This window comes from Acomys minous (genome assembly GCF_964271855.1).
Source record: "Acomys minous genome assembly, chromosome: 16".
NCBI lineage: Eukaryota > Metazoa > Chordata > Mammalia > Rodentia > Muridae > Acomys > Acomys minous.
The window spans coordinates 91514639-91530173 of NC_140498.1; the positions used below are offsets into that span (position 1 = coordinate 91514639).

General features: G+C 45.8%; 1 protein-coding gene across 1 annotated transcript in view; it reads right to left on the reverse strand.

The window, feature by feature from the left end:
- Positions 1-15535, reverse strand: part of TAOK3 (TAO kinase 3) — a 168514-nt gene that overhangs the window by 79338 nt on the left and 73641 nt on the right. Inside the window, 3 exon segments of the mRNA XM_084762174.1 lie at positions 1333-1434; positions 3009-3080; positions 8306-8521. Of these exon segments, the coding sequence (XP_084618300.1) occupies positions 1333-1434; positions 3009-3080; positions 8306-8425 (294 nt within the window). The 5' untranslated portion in view covers positions 8426-8521.

The following is a 15535-nucleotide window of genomic DNA, read 5'->3' on the forward strand; positions in this document are numbered from 1 at the left end:
GTCTGTGAGTTTGAGGCCAGTCTAGTCTACAAGTGAGTCTAGGACAGCCAAGGCTACACAGAGAGACTCTGTCTTGAAAAACAAAACAACAACAACAACAACAAAAATCTAGAATGAGGGCTGGAGAGATGGCTCAGCAGTTAAGAGCACTGTCTGCGTTTGCAGAGGACCCAGGTTCTGCTCCTGGCACCCACATAGCAGCTCAGAACTGTAACTCCAGTTCCAGGGCACAAAGGCCTTTTCTGACCTCTGTGGGCACTGCACACACATGGTACACTTGCATATATGCAGGCAAAACACTCATACATATAGAATAGAAATAAATAAATCTTAAGGAAAATTCTAGGATAAGGGCTAGTTAGATGGTTCAGTGGGTTAAGGCACTCGCTGTTGACAACGTGAAGCCAATCCTTTTGTTTGTTTTGGTTTTTTTGAGACAGAGTTTCTCTGTGTCACCCTGGCTCTTCTGGACTGGCTTTGTTGATCAGGCTGGTCTCAAACTCATAGCAATTTTGCCTGTCTTGCCTCCACCACTAGTGGCTTTGAAGCTAATTCTTTTTTAAAAAATTTATTATGTATACAGTGTTCTGCCTGCACGCCAGAGCCAGAAGAGGACAACAGATTTCATCATAGATGGTTATGAGCCACCATATGGTTGCTGGGAATTGAACTCAGGACCTTTGGAAGAACAGCCAGTGCTCTTAACCTCTGAGCCATCTCTCCAGCCCTGAAGCTAATTCTTTTTTTGTTGTTGTTTTTTGTTTTTTGTTTTTTTGAGACAGGGTCTCTCTTGTGGCCTTGGCTGTCCTGGACTCACTTTGTAGACCAGGCTGGCCTCAAACTCACAGCGATCCGCCCGCCTCTGCCTCCCAAGTGCTGGGATAAAAGGTGTGCACCACCACGCCCAGCTTTGAAGCTAATTCTTGAAACATATTTTGTAGAAGGAAAAACAAACAGACAAACAGCTTCCACTAGTTGTCCTTTTTACCTCCACACGTGTGCCATAGCAAACATGCACATGCAATGCAAAGTAAATATAATAATGTTTAAAAGTTCTAAGAGACTAACAAGATTTCACTTTTGGTTTTACAGATGATGTTATTAATTCTCTACTACCTCTTTACTAAATGTTTTCAGTATGGCGTTTCCAAGAGGCTGGACTGGCATATTTAACCTTATGGAATACATACCATATGACACACTGGCAAGCATAGACAAGTGTTAAATAACTGATTACACACGTCCAATGGGACAGAGGCAGGATTCACCGCTTTACAGCTCAGATAAATAATTTTAAAATCAATAGAGCAAAGAGAATAGAGACCGACTCACCCAAGCAGTGTGCTCCTTTAAATAACAACCCTTGTACTCAATGGTGTTTGGATGCTTCAGCTGTTGCAGAAATTTAACTTCCTTAAGAATATCTTGCCATTTCTATGGGAACCAAACAAACAGCGTTTAATTTTCAAACCGAAAACAGTATTTATCAAGTGTGTGTATATGCATATACATAATTCTCTTCTTCTGTGATGGATGGGCATAGGTAAATGGTCAAGAAATGATCCAGCTATGAATAAATTAATAAAGAAAAAAATATATAAAAAAATAAATTGAGTGAATATGATAAGTAAAAACAGGGACTATGCATACAAATAAAATAAATACATTTAGTTTGTTACTCAAAAAAAAAAAGAAAGAAAGAAAAAAGAAATGATCCAGCTAGCTACCTTGGCTATAGTTTCAAGTCCACACTTCTCATCCAATGTATCGGAGTAAAAGCACAACTCACACCCTTGTTCCATGCTGTAACGTTACTTCCTTGGACGCACTATCAAAAGCCTTGCTGAAGGCCCCACAGGAGGCAAATGTGGCTGGGAGTTTTCTGTGCTCCAGCTACAGAGCTTCCTGAGCCAGCCCGCTTCACCAAGTAACTCAGAAATGCGTCATCTCTCTTTTCTTCTCTATCTCTGTCTTTCCTTTTCTTCCCTCTCTTTTCCCTTCCCTTATCCTCTTTCCTTCCTTTCTTTTTTGTTTTGTTTTTTTTTTCTTAATACAGGATTTCTCTGTATAACAGCCCTGGCTGTCCTGGACTTGCTCTGTAGACCAGACTGGCTTGGAACTCACAGAGATCCACCTGCCTCTGCCTCCCAAGTGCCGGGATTAAAGGTGTGCGTCTCCACCACCCAGCCTGTATCTTTTCTAAGTATGCTTTCCCTGACACTTTGGGCCTCTTTACTGTTACTCTAGAGCCTCCGGGCCTGACCTCATGCCAGCTTAAATGACATTTAAATGACTTGTTTTGGGGTTTTTGTTTTTCTTTTTTTCCGAGACAGGGATTCTCTGTGCAGCTCTGGCTGTCCTAGACTTACTTTGTAGACCAGGCTGGCCTCAAACTCACAGCGATCCACCTGCCTCTGCCTCCCTGAGTGCTGGGATTACAGGCGTGCGCCACTGTGCCTGGCATTAACTGGCATTTTCCCTTTTTTCATCTCCACTCTTCCCCCTCTTCCTAGGGAGCCACTGAAGTTTGCAGCTTGCCTGTCTTAGGACAGTTTTCTTATAAACTCTTATAAAACTGTTCTTGTGTTCACAAGAAAAGGCAAAAGAACAGCATTGTGATAAGTGCCTCGGTAACTTTTATGAATTACATTTTTGGAATGCTTTGTCCTACATTTAATGAACATACACCAATCACATGTGTTGACGGGATACTCTATATGTCTCTATACCGTAATTATCCTAAGAGGGTATCTAGCACGTTCGTTATCTCACTGACCTATGATAACTCTGTTATCACAGGTGTGTGTGTGTGTGTCTGTCTGTCTGTCTGTCTGTCTGTCTGTCTGTCTGTCTGTGATAACATCTCACTATCACAGGGACATTGACTAGAATGGTAGGCTCCTCCCCACCAGTGACTTTTGAAATACTCGTGGCGACCCTAGGGGCTAGCCACCCTCCTCTGCCTGGCTCACCTCACATCTGCTTAGGCATGGATGGCAGTGACTCACCTCGTGGGTCTGCTTCCCACTGTAGGACATTTTCTTAATAGCGACCACCTCATTGGTGTGAGCATTCGTTGCCTGTGGTAAGAGAGAGGAAGGAAAATAAGTTATGAGCCGGGCGGTGGTGGCGCACGCCTTTAATCCCAGCACTCGGGAGGCAGAGGCAGGCAGATTGCTGTGAGTTGGCGGCCAGCCTGGTCTACAAAGCGAGTCCGTGATAGTCAAGGCTAGACAGAGAGAAACCCTGTCTTGAAAAACCAAAATAAATAAATAAATAAATTAAACAAAAAAGAAAAATAAGTTATGATAGCTAGCCACATTCACTTAAACTCTGTACTAGGGCCTTGTGGCATCTGTCCTCACAGCTTGACAACATATTTTAAAGATGTTCCCCCTAACAGGGTAGAGAGCCAGTCTACCCTGACTTTATGGGATGGCTTCTTCTTATTCCTTGCTGTATAACATGTGAGGCCAGACCTCATGAAAATATATCGTCAAGTGAAAGAAAAGTAAACCTACTAAAGTTTAGTTTCACCTTGTTAGATGGCCAATAGTGGAGAACCAGCTAAACAGTCAAGATCAACCATGAGATGAAATAACCAGACAGGAGGCCAGAGAGAGGTCTCAGTGGTCAAGAGTGAGCTCTGGCTGCTCTTACAGAGGCCTGAGGTCAGGTCTCAGAACCTACAAGCACCTGTAACTCCAGTGCCAGGGGATCTGGCACCCTCTTCTGGTCTCTGTGGGTACTGCACACAAGTGACATAATATACACACAGATACTCATATACAAAATAAAAATAACCAAATCTTTAAGAAAAGCACTTATCCACAGATAAGTGCACATCTCCCTACCTTCACTGCTGTACCATTCACTAAGTAGCCAAAATATAGGATCACCCCAGATTCCTGATGCTAAACTGCAGGGGAAATGGATGTGCATTAAAAACAAACAAACAAACAAAAAACCAAAACAAACAAACAAAAATAATGCACAGTGCATGCTGGGTCACTGAGCCATATTCTAACCTGTTAAAAAAAATTACCAAATTCTTCATGTTTTCAGAAAGAAAACAGGGGAGAGATACAGCTTGGAGGGGAGCACTTGATTTGCGTGTGTGAGGCCTGGGCTTCATCATGCCAGGGTCAGGGACAAGGAGAGAGGAGAGGGGACTCTGATGGAATTAGACGGTGCCACCATGTAAGTGCTCATTAAGGACATTTATAGTCAGTGCTGTCTGGTGCCGTTCCTGTCCATCTGCAGTCATCACTAACTGGACACCCCCCACCCACCCCAACCCCCATCCCCGCCACCCACCCCGCCCACACTTACTCATACACTCTACCCGCTGGTACTGGGATCAGAAATCAGAAAACAATTTCCATGTTGATTTTCTTAGAGACGCATGAGGGTGCTGGGCACATGTATGTGTACGCACTGTGTATGTGTACATGTGTGTGGAGGCAAGAGGAGGACCCTGAGTGCCCTATGTATCCTTCCCAGCCTTATGGCCTTGAGATGGTGTCACTCACTGAACCTGGAGTTGGTCTGGTGGCCAGCGAGACCCTGTCATTCTCCTGTCTCTGTCCCTGTCAGCGCTGGGGCTGCAGGTGTGTGAGGTTTGTGTGGATATGTCCTGCTTTAATTAAATAATAATAATAATAATAATAATAATAATAATAATAATAATAATAATAACAACAACAACTATATAACAGAAGAGGATGTTCTGCACAATCTCTTCTTTCCAATGCCCTGTGCTGTATTCTGCACACTTACAGCTGCCCTGGGAATTTAGTTACATTTTATATCTCCAATAGACTACAGTGGTCTTGGAAGCTCTGGACAAAATTATGAACTGCACACATACTTTCTGAGAATTTACCGTCTGCGCACTATTGTCTCTTAGCTGTTCTCCTGATTTCTGCTAGCTTATAAAGGCATTTTTATTTGTTTGTTTTAAAAAATTATTTTTAAGATTTTGTTTTTTTGTTTTTGTTTTTTCAAATTAAGTGTATCAGTGCATCTGGGTATGAGTTTATGCACAGGAATGGAGTGCCTGCGGAGGCCAGGAGAGGGCGGTAGACCCCTGGGAGCTGGAGTTACAGGTAATTTTGAGACAGGTAATTTTGCTGTGGGTGCTGGGAGCTGAACTCAGGACCTCTGCAAGAGCAGCAAGTGCTCGTAACCCCTGATCCATCTCTCCAACTCCTGAGAAAGATATAAAGCCAAACACAACTTTTTACTGTATTCTACTAATTGAGCCTAAGATGAAAGCCAAGAGCGATTCAGCCGCGATGATGGCCGAGGTGACCTGGAGGTCGAGCGGACTCTCAGGGAACACTAGAAAACTGCAGAGTTTACATTGTCCTGACTGACAGAAACGAAGCAGCTCCACCTGCGTTTCCCTCTTACCACACAGCATCTCGCCATCCTGCTCATTAATGCTGCCAACTGTAGTGTAAACGCAAACCATGAGGCACGTCTGTCTCTCTCTCTCTCATTTTCTCTCTCTCTCTCTCTCTCTCTCTCTCTCTGTCTCTGTTGCTCTCTGTCTCTGTGTGTGTGTCTCTCTCTATCTCTGTGTGTGTGTGTCTCTCTCTCTGTCTCTGTGTGTGTGTCTCTCTCTTTGCCTGTGTGTGTGTGTATCTCTCTGTCTCTGTGTGTATGTCTCTCTCTGTCTCTGTGTGTATGTCTCTCTCTGTCTCTGTGTGTGTCTCTCTCTCTGTCTCTGTGTGTGTCTCTCTCTCTGTCTCTGTGTGTGTCTCTCTGTCTCTGTGTGTGTGTGTCACTCTCTCTATCTCTGTGTGTGTGTGTGTCTCTCTGTCTCTGTCTCTGTGTGTGTGTGTCTCTCTCTGTATGTGTGTATCTCTCTGTCTCTCTGTGTGTGTCTCTCTGTCTTTGTGTGTGTGTCTCTCTCTTTCTGTCTCCGTGTGTGTGTGTGTGTGTGTGTGTGTGTGTGTGTCTGCTGGAGCCCATGTGACCACATGCATGTAGGTTCCTGTGGAGGCCAGGAGAAGGCCCTGGATCTCCTGAGTCTGGAGTTACAGTGGTTGTGAGCTGCCTCACCCGGCTGCTAGGAAGGAAACTTGGGTCCTGTGCAAGGGCAGTGCCAGCTCTAATGGCTGCAGCATATCTCTCCAAGTTCCGAATGCTTCCATTTTAAAGAATTTCAAAGTTACCTTGCCCCAGGGTGTCAAAGTAACAGTTACACAGAGAGAGAAGCTAGAGCACAGCCACCATGAAATATGACAGTGGCACTCTTCAGGGGGGGCAGGGAGTGGCAGCCCTGGGGCAGGAAGGACATATGAGGGGCTTCTGGGACATGGCAGTGCTCCTCTTGTCCTGTTAATTCCCCAGAGATTGCCTTTTAATTATTGCTTAAATTACATATACTTATGGGGAGGTACGTGCTTTTGTCTTTGTGCTGAAGTTGAGCCTCAGGCCTTGTACATGCTAGACAAGGGTTCTATGTCCAGGCCAATTGTGTGTGTGTGTGTGTTTGTGTGTGTGTGTGTGTTTGTGTGTGTGTGTATGCATGCATGCAAGAGATAGATAGATAGATAGATAGATAGATAGATAGATAGATAGAGAATACTTTTGTATGTATGATATATTTATAATTTTTTAAAAAAAAGAATCTTTGTGCTGGGCAAGGTGGCACACACCTATAATCTTAGCACTTGGGCAAGCAGAGGCAAACATATCTCTGTGAGTTCAAAGCCAGCTTGGTCTACAAAGTGAATCCAGGATAGCCAAGACTACACAGAAGAAGCCTGTCTCAAACAAACAAACAAACAAACAAACAAACAAACAACCCAAAACCAAAATTCAAACCCAAACAAAAAAAGCATCTTTGTAAAAAAGGAAACAGGACTTTGTTTGGGTCTTTAATGCTATAGGAAAAAAAAATGTAGACTAACATGGGGCCATTGAATAGAAAACGGTCCCTCCTTTCAGCCACAGGAAACTTGGCCAGTGACATGACTGTGAACTGAGCATGGATGGGATGAACGAGGACAATGGCAGTGCTGAGCACAGATGCCAAGGGCTGCAGGAGGGTTCTGAGGACACCCACGGAGAAGCTGGGAAGGACACTGAAGAGGAGCCGTGCTGGACAGCTGAGGGCCACGTAGGAAGGACGACAGGAAACAGGATGAGATAAGGAGCTGACAACTCACACGTGTCCCTACCCTGTGTTACAGGCTACTGCCCTCAAGACACATGGGTTACTCTGATGAAGCCGACTCCCGCCACGCCAGGTGGAAAACTACATTTCACATGGCCAGCTGCAGGTGACTGGGCTGTGCTTCTACCTCAGTCATTTATTTTCTCATTTAAAAATGTACATTAAGGAGGATTTGGAGTTAGGAATAGCCGTGTACCATTTATCAGAATGTAGTGGCTTTCTATGATTGTCAGCAAATATCTTTGTATATCTCTCTAAATAGCTATTTATCTGCCTATCCATTCACCCACCCATTCACCCGTCCACTTCTTACCCACCTGCCCATCCATCTATCCATCCACTCAACCATCCATCCATCCTCCATTCATCCGTCCTGCTACCCCCTACTCATCCATCCCTCAGTTCATCCATCCATTTACTCACTCACCCATCCATCCATCAACCATCAATCCTCCATCCATCCATTCCCCATCCATCCATCTTCTTACCCTCCCATCCATCCATCCACCCACCCATCCATCCCCCATCAATCCATCCATCACCCATCCATCCATCCTCCATCCACCCATCAACCATCCACCCATCCACCCACTCTACATTTCTTTAAGTCCTACCATTGGCAGACATTGTATTAGTTCCTCAGAACACAGTAATGGCTGAGGTAGCCAAGCCCTTGTTATCATGGTGCTCATTATTTAGGGGAAGGGACATAAACAACCAGGCACTCTCACATAACTGTGACACTACCACCGCGCTAGAATATGTAACTAAACATAAACACTGGGCGTTAAGAAGCAGATGGCTGAATGGGAAAAAACTGTCTTGTGAAAGCGACACTGGAGCTGAAGCCCACAGGACCATCGGGGGGACAAAGGTTTGGAGGGTTAGGAGGCTTTGGGGTGAAGGAACGGAGAGCAGAGGCTGAGAAGCCTGGCCATCTCCAGGGGGCACCCGGGACTCTACTTCAAGTGTATCACTCTGCCTTACCGCCCTGGGAATAGAGCCTAGTGTTCCGGAACCAACTCCAGCAATAAGCACGATCTCCACAGAACACAGCGTGCTCTACAGCAGACAGAGCTCCCGCTTTCTGAACCTACTCTGCAACTAATTACTTACAAAGTACACGGCTCCGAAGCTCCCATGTCCAATTTCGTGCAAGTCAATAAAAAGCTCTTCGGGGTCATCTTTGTAGAACAGACCAGCAGTCTCTGGGTCCCTCAGTGCCCCTTTACGCATGGTGGCCAGGGTGGCAAGCACGCTGCTTTTTGGTGGCCCAGTCCTTTTGTCTCTCTCATTGACGACTATTTTTTCGTTCTTACAAATCTTCAGTCCCTGTAGAAAAAAATGAGATTTGCCATTCAGTTCTTTCTAACACATTGTTTGCATGATAATGCAAACACAAGTCAACACTAAATGTATTTGTCTGGGTCAACAAGATGGCTCAGCAGGTGAAGTGCTTGCTACAAAGGCTGATGACCTGAGTTTCCATCAACAGAACACCCAAGGCAGGAAAGAGCTGACTCCTGCGAGCCCGCTGACCTCCACTTGGACACTGTGGCATGCATGCACCCACCCACCCCATACAGATTTAATAAAATGTAATAATTCTGAAAGTTTCCTTATCTTACCACTCAATGGCAAAAGGACAAGAAACCCAAATTTTAAAAAATGGCACAGGACTTGAATAAACTTTTCTTAAAAAAAAAAAAAAAGATACAGGAATGACTATGAAAATATGTTATTAAGCTTGACATCATCATCAGAAACAAAAATTCAAAACCCATAGCTAAACCATTTCATGTTCACTAGGGCAGCTATAAAAACAGACAAGTCGGGCTGGGCGTGGTGGCGCTGTAATCCCAGCACTCAGGAGGCAGAGACTGGTGGATCGCTGTGAGTTCGAGGCCAGCCTGGTCTACAGAGTGAGTCCAGGACAGCCAAGGCTACATAGAGAAACCCTGTCTCGAAAAACCAAACAAACAAACAAACAAACAAACAAACATCAAAAACTCAGAACCAGAGTATTTGTCTCAGGAATTCCACACCACGGGACTAGAGGGATGGCTTGGTGGTCAAGAGCACATGTTGTTCTTTCAGAGGACCTGAGCTCCGTCCTTAGCACCCATGTCAGGGGGCTCACAACTGCCTGTAACTCCAGCTCCAGGAGATTCTATACCTGCCTTTTCCAAGTGCGCGCGCACGCGCGCGCGCACACACACACACACACACACGCGCGCGTGCACACGCACATGCACACACACAAACTTACACATGACTGAAGATATAAAATAAAAATTTTAAAAGAATATTACTTGTAATGGTTTGATTAGGCATCGCCCTATAAACTCGTGTGTTTGGATGCTTGGCCCATAGGGAGGGGCACTGTTAGGAGGAAGTGTGGACTGTGGGTGGGGCTTTGAGGTCTCCTATGCTCAAGCCATGCTTGGTGTGGCACACAGTCCCCTTAGGTTGCCTGCTGATCAAGGTGTAGGACTCTCAGCTCCCTCCCCAGCACCATGTCTGCCTGCACGCCGCCATGCTTCCCGCCATGGTGACAATGGACTAAACCCCTGAAACTCTAAGCCAGGCCCAATGAAAGTTTTCTTTTGTAAGAGTTGCCTTGGTCGTAACGTCTCTTCACAGCGATGAAACCCTAAGACCTAAAGAGAAAGGAAAAGACACCCACACGGAAAAAACTCACACAGGTTTCAGAGTGACATCATTCCTAACCGCCAGATAGTGAAAATAACCCAATGCCCAGTAGCTGGTGATTAAATAAAATGTGGCCTACCCACACAGTGGAATATAATAGCCATAAAGGGGGACAAAGGGCCACGCTTGGCCGTGCCCAGCGCTCGGGGAGTGGAAGCAGGTGGATTTGAGTTCAATCCCCATTGGCTGAGCAACTCAAAGCACCCATGAGTAGCAGAGGCCATTTGTCTTGTCTGTGTGTTGACTTACCAATAGTTACACGAGTCCCTTCTGTTCTTTTCCTTAAATTTTAAAAAACACTGGGATGTTATTTTTCTTCTATGGTTTTTTTTTCCCCCAGTCTAAATAACCTCTGCTGCACACACATAAGCACTGATTTCTATTTGAGCTAAATATAATATAGACTGTGTTTTTTCCTTGACCCCCTAGCTAATCAGGCCACACATTTAGTAATTAGCCAATAAATCTATTTTTTCTTCAAAATATGATATTCTAGAATTTTAAAAGGCCACCAGTTAAAGGAGTAAAGGTGACAGTGCTGGTAGATACGTCTCCTCTTGTGACGTGACAGTGCACATGGCATCATGGACTCAGCTTACTTGAGTCATTAGCAGCCTGTGTAGGTAAACAGCCTGACCATCTAGCCATCAGCTGGACTCTTTCTTTCATTCATTTAATAAATACCTAATGAATGCTTAGGATTTTCACAACATTGTACTGGGCTGGGTGTGAGGGCCAGAGCCCATACCATACTGTATCTTTATAAAGGACTTGCGGTCAAATAGAGCAACAGACATTCAAAGGACAAAGTGGTTCGGACTATGGTTACAGACTAAAAGGGAAAAATGTCTCTCAACGTAATGGCATTGAAGATTGGTCTGGCCTTCTTAGGGAAAATAAACATACTTCATTTAATATGGATGGGTGGGAGAGCAGGGAATAGAAATTACAACGATGGTGTTAAACCAAGGAGAACCACAAAAACCCTGGACTTGAGCTGGGCGTGGTGGTGCATGCCTTTAATCCCAGCACTCGGGAGGCAGAGGCAGATGGATCGCTGTGAGTCTGAGGCCAGCCTGGTCTACAAAGTGAGTCAAGGACAGCCAAGGCTACACAGAGAAACCTTGCCCCGAAAAACCAAAAACCAACCAAACAACCAAACAAAAGCCCTGGGTTTTATACAATGTGCATCAGGATGCCACCAAAGGCTTTGCACAGTTAGAAGGGTCCTCCTTGGGAGCACTGCACCTGTTGTCCTGGGCAGCTGTCCTGTCATCTTCAGACCATGACAATCAAGTGTCCTAATACTGTTGGGAAGGCTCTTAAATGGAGTCATGTGGTGGTCAGGGATCTGAGGCACAGAGGGCAGCCCAAAGTGGGTTAGCCTGCTGCGAGGGGGGGACAGGATGGATTAAACCAGAGAGCCCTTGTTGGAGACCATGCATGACATGCCTGACAGGGAGCACAGGAAACTCCCCTTAAGAAAGACTGACCGATCTAGTGACTGACATTCAATTGCCGAAATGTGTTTTGAATTTCTGAGTACTTTGGCTTCAGTTAGGATTAAGCTAAGTTACTAACAATCATTTTTGAGAAAGCAAAGGTTCTTCTGTCATATTATAGACCAAAATGATTATTTAAAGAAATAGATGTTTAAATGTGAAAAAAAAATGAGGCCTTAAAAAAAAAACCTCCCAGAATAAGTGACGAGTGAACGTTTAATTACTAAGCGCCACAGCAGAGCAGACACCATCCACTAAATCAATAAGCTTGACCACCCATAATTAATAAGCTCAAAAATAGAACGAGGAGACTTCTGGCTCTAGCCAAGATGGAGAAACGGGCACTTGATTTATTTATTTTCTGTCATCGGAAACAATCAAAGCATTAGAGAAGACACATATAGAGTGGCATTTGAAGACAGTGGCTGACAGGCAAAGGACAAAGACCCCTGACGTAGCCACAGGAGCTCCAGTGTCTGCCCAGGGACGGGCTCAGGGTGGGGCAGGTAGGGGCTGGTGGACCCTGTGATAGGGAGAGAGCCAGGAGAGTCTGAGGTGACCCTGGGGGTCAGAGTTCACAGGGAACAGACGGAATAGAAAGGGACAGTCCAAGGCGGGGTTTGGAGGTCCATAGCAGGCTCCCCTCTAGTCTGCAGTGTGGGCTGTCAGTGAGGAAGGTAGGCCAGCTCAGGACGGGGCCGCCTGAGATGAGCAGAGAAAATGGCACCCGGAACTCACTCTGTAGCCCATGCTGGCCTTGAACTTGAGACAGTGCGAAGATGGTCCCACGTGTTTGGCGTCAGGGGGAGTAAGGGACATTAAAGCACAGGTGTACAGGACATACGAGGCTCAAATTCAACCTGCATCGGGGAAAGCGCAACACGCTATCTGGGATAAAAACACGTTGCAAGGGATGTGAAATGGAAAAAGTATTACTGAAAATTTTTGAATGAATATACGAAACCCAAATAAAAATAGAAGATGAAGCTGGGCGTGGTGGCGCACGCCTTTAATCCCAGCACTCGGGAGGCAGAGGCAGGTGGATCGCTGTGAGTTTGAGGCCAGCCTGGTCTACAAAGTGAGTCTAGGACAGCCAAGGCTACACAGAGAGACCCTGTCTTGAAAAACAAAACAAAACAAACAAAAAAGATGATAAATAAGAGGAAAGGAGGGAGGGAGGGAGGGAGGGAGGGAGGGAGGGAGGGAGGGAGGGAGGAAGGTAGCATAGCTGTGTATCGCTTAGGCAGGGACACCTTCAAGCAGCCTTGTGTATGTCTAGCAGGCATCTGTAGAGGCGAGGACGGATATGTTAGGACATATCCAGGGAGGTGGCTCAGTGGTTGAAAAGCACTGGCTGCACTTCCAGAGGACCCGGGTTCAATCCCCAGCGCCCAGATGCCTGCCCACAACTGTCTAACTCCGCAGTCCCGGGGGATCTGACGCCCTCTTCTGAACTCTGTGCATGCCAGGCATGCACGTGTTACACAGACAAACATGCAGGCAAAAACACTCATACATTTAAAATAAGTAATTCAGAAAGCAAGATAAAAAATAAAATAAATTTGATGAATTGATGTTGATAATATTTACAAAACTGGGGAGAATAAGAAGTTCTGGAACATGCAGACGTCAAGAGCAAGAGACATGAAGGAAACGACGTCAAGCACACCGCAAAAAAGTGTCCAAAACTTGTGGTGAGGGGCTGGAAAAGTGACTTAGGTTAAGAGCACTGGTTGTACTTCCAGAGGACAGGGATTCAAATCCTAGCATTCACGTGGGAGCTCACAACCACCTGCCACTCCAGTTCTAGGGGATCCAACAGCCTCTTTGGGCAGCCTCCATGGCAACCCTGGGTACCAGGCACTCGCACTGTATACAGACACACATGCAGGCTAAAACACCCATACATATAGAAATTAAAATTTTTTTAAATATGATACAGTCATACAAATAGTGTGATGGCTAATGTCCATTGTCAACGTGACGGGCTCCTGAATCACCTGGGAGATGAGGCTGAGAGGCACACCTGTAGGGATTAGCTTCACTGGGTTAACTGAGGCAGGGAGACCCACCATTGGGTGGCACCATTCCCTGCGCCACTACCCTGGGCTTGATAAAAATGGTGGAAGTGAGTTAAGCATAAGCATTCATCCCCCTCGGTCTCTTGACTGTGGGGACCACATAACCAGCTGCTGCACATCCCTGTTACTCCCCTAACTGTGGGGACCAGGTGACTAGCTGCATATTCCTGTCACTTCCCTGACTGTGGGGGCCACGTGACCAGCTGCTGCACATTCCAGCTGCTTCCCTGACTGTGGGGACCATGTAATCAGCTGCTGCACATCCTTGTTACTCCCCTAACTGTGGGGACCAGGTGACCAGCTGCTGCACATTCCAGCTGCTTCCCTGACTGTGGGGACCACGTGACCAGCAGCTGCACATTCTTGTTACTTCCCTGACTGTAGAGGCCATGTGACCAGCTGCTGCACATTCCTGTCACTTCCCTGACTATGGAGGCCATGTGACCAGCTGCTGCACGTTCCTGTCACTTCCCTGACTGTGGAGGCCATGTGACCAGCTGCTGCACGTTCCTGTTACTTCCTTCTAGTCACTTTCCTGACTGTGGGGGCCACGTGACCAGCTGCTGCACATGCCAGTCACTTTCCTGACTGTGGGGACCATGTGACCAGCTGCTGCACATTCCAGTCACTTCCCTGACTGTGGGGACCACGTGACCAGCTGCTGCACATGCCAGTCATTTCCCTGACTGTGGGGACCATGTGACCAGCTGCTGCACAGTTCAGTCACTTCCCTGCCACCTACAGACTAATCTTGAAGAGTGAGCCCAAATGCATCTTCTCTCCATTAAGTTGCTTTTGTCAGGATATTTTTTATTATTATTATTATTATTATTATTATTATTATTATTATTATTATTATTAGTTTTTGTTTTTCGAGACAGAGTTTCTCTGTGTAGCCTTGGCTGTCCTGGACTCACTCTGTAGACTAGTCTGGCCTCGAACTCACCGAGATCCACCTGCCTCTGCCTCCCAAGTGCTGGGATTAAAGGTGCGTGCCACCACTGCCTAGCCTTTGTCAGGATATTTTATCACAGCAACAAGAGGAGTAACTAAAGCCAACAGTACAGGGAAAATGGAGACGTTCTGTATAAAGGAAGCCAGAGAAGGATGACAGCAGATGCTGCAGACTCCTGGCTATAAATACATAACCGAGAAGACAATCAGGTGCTGCTCTTAAAGTGCCAGAAGAAAAAAGTCAAACTCAAAATTCTATACCCGGTGAAAACACCTCTGGAAAGTGCCAGCAGAATAAAGGCTTTAGAACACAAAAGAGCTAAATAAATAAAGATATTCTATTAAAATCGTTTTTAAAAGACAAGTAAGGGGTTGGAGAGATGGCTCAGAAGTTCAGAGCATTGGCTCCTTTTTCAGAGGACCAGAGTTCAATTCCCAGCACCCACATAACTCAACACCCAGTTGTAACCCTAGTTCTGGGGATCTGATGCCCTCTCCTGGTCTCTGAGGGCACCACGCATGCAGATGGCAGCCAGGTATACATGTAAGCAAAACACACACACACACACACACACACACACACACACACACCTTGAAAAAATAATCCACAGGTTGAAGAGCAAATGAAGAGAGAGAAATAGAAACCATTTTGACTGGATTGAAAATGCAAGCACAGCTGTAAGGGAGGAGGGTGTCGGTGGGGGGGGGGGGGCGGGCAGCCTTCCACCTTAGAGAGTCTCTAACAGGGCATCATTGTGACTTTGACACCAGCCTGGGCTACAGAGTGAGGCTCTGTCTCCAATGAAATGTGAAAGGAAAAGCAAAGGCAACCATAACACGCGGCTGACCTGACAGGGAAATGTAAGGCACAGAAAATAAGGAGCATTTCAAATTAGTGACCTCAGCTTGCACTGTGTACTGAAGAAGAAGAAGAAGAAGAAGAAGAAGAAGAAGAAGAAGAAGGAGAAGGAGAAGGAGAAGGAGAAGGAGAAGGAGAAGGAGAAGGAGAAGGAGAAGGAGAAGAAGGAAGAAGAAGAAAAAGAAGAAAGAAAAGGAGAAGGAGAAGGAGAAGGAGAAGGAGAAGGAGAAGGAGAAGA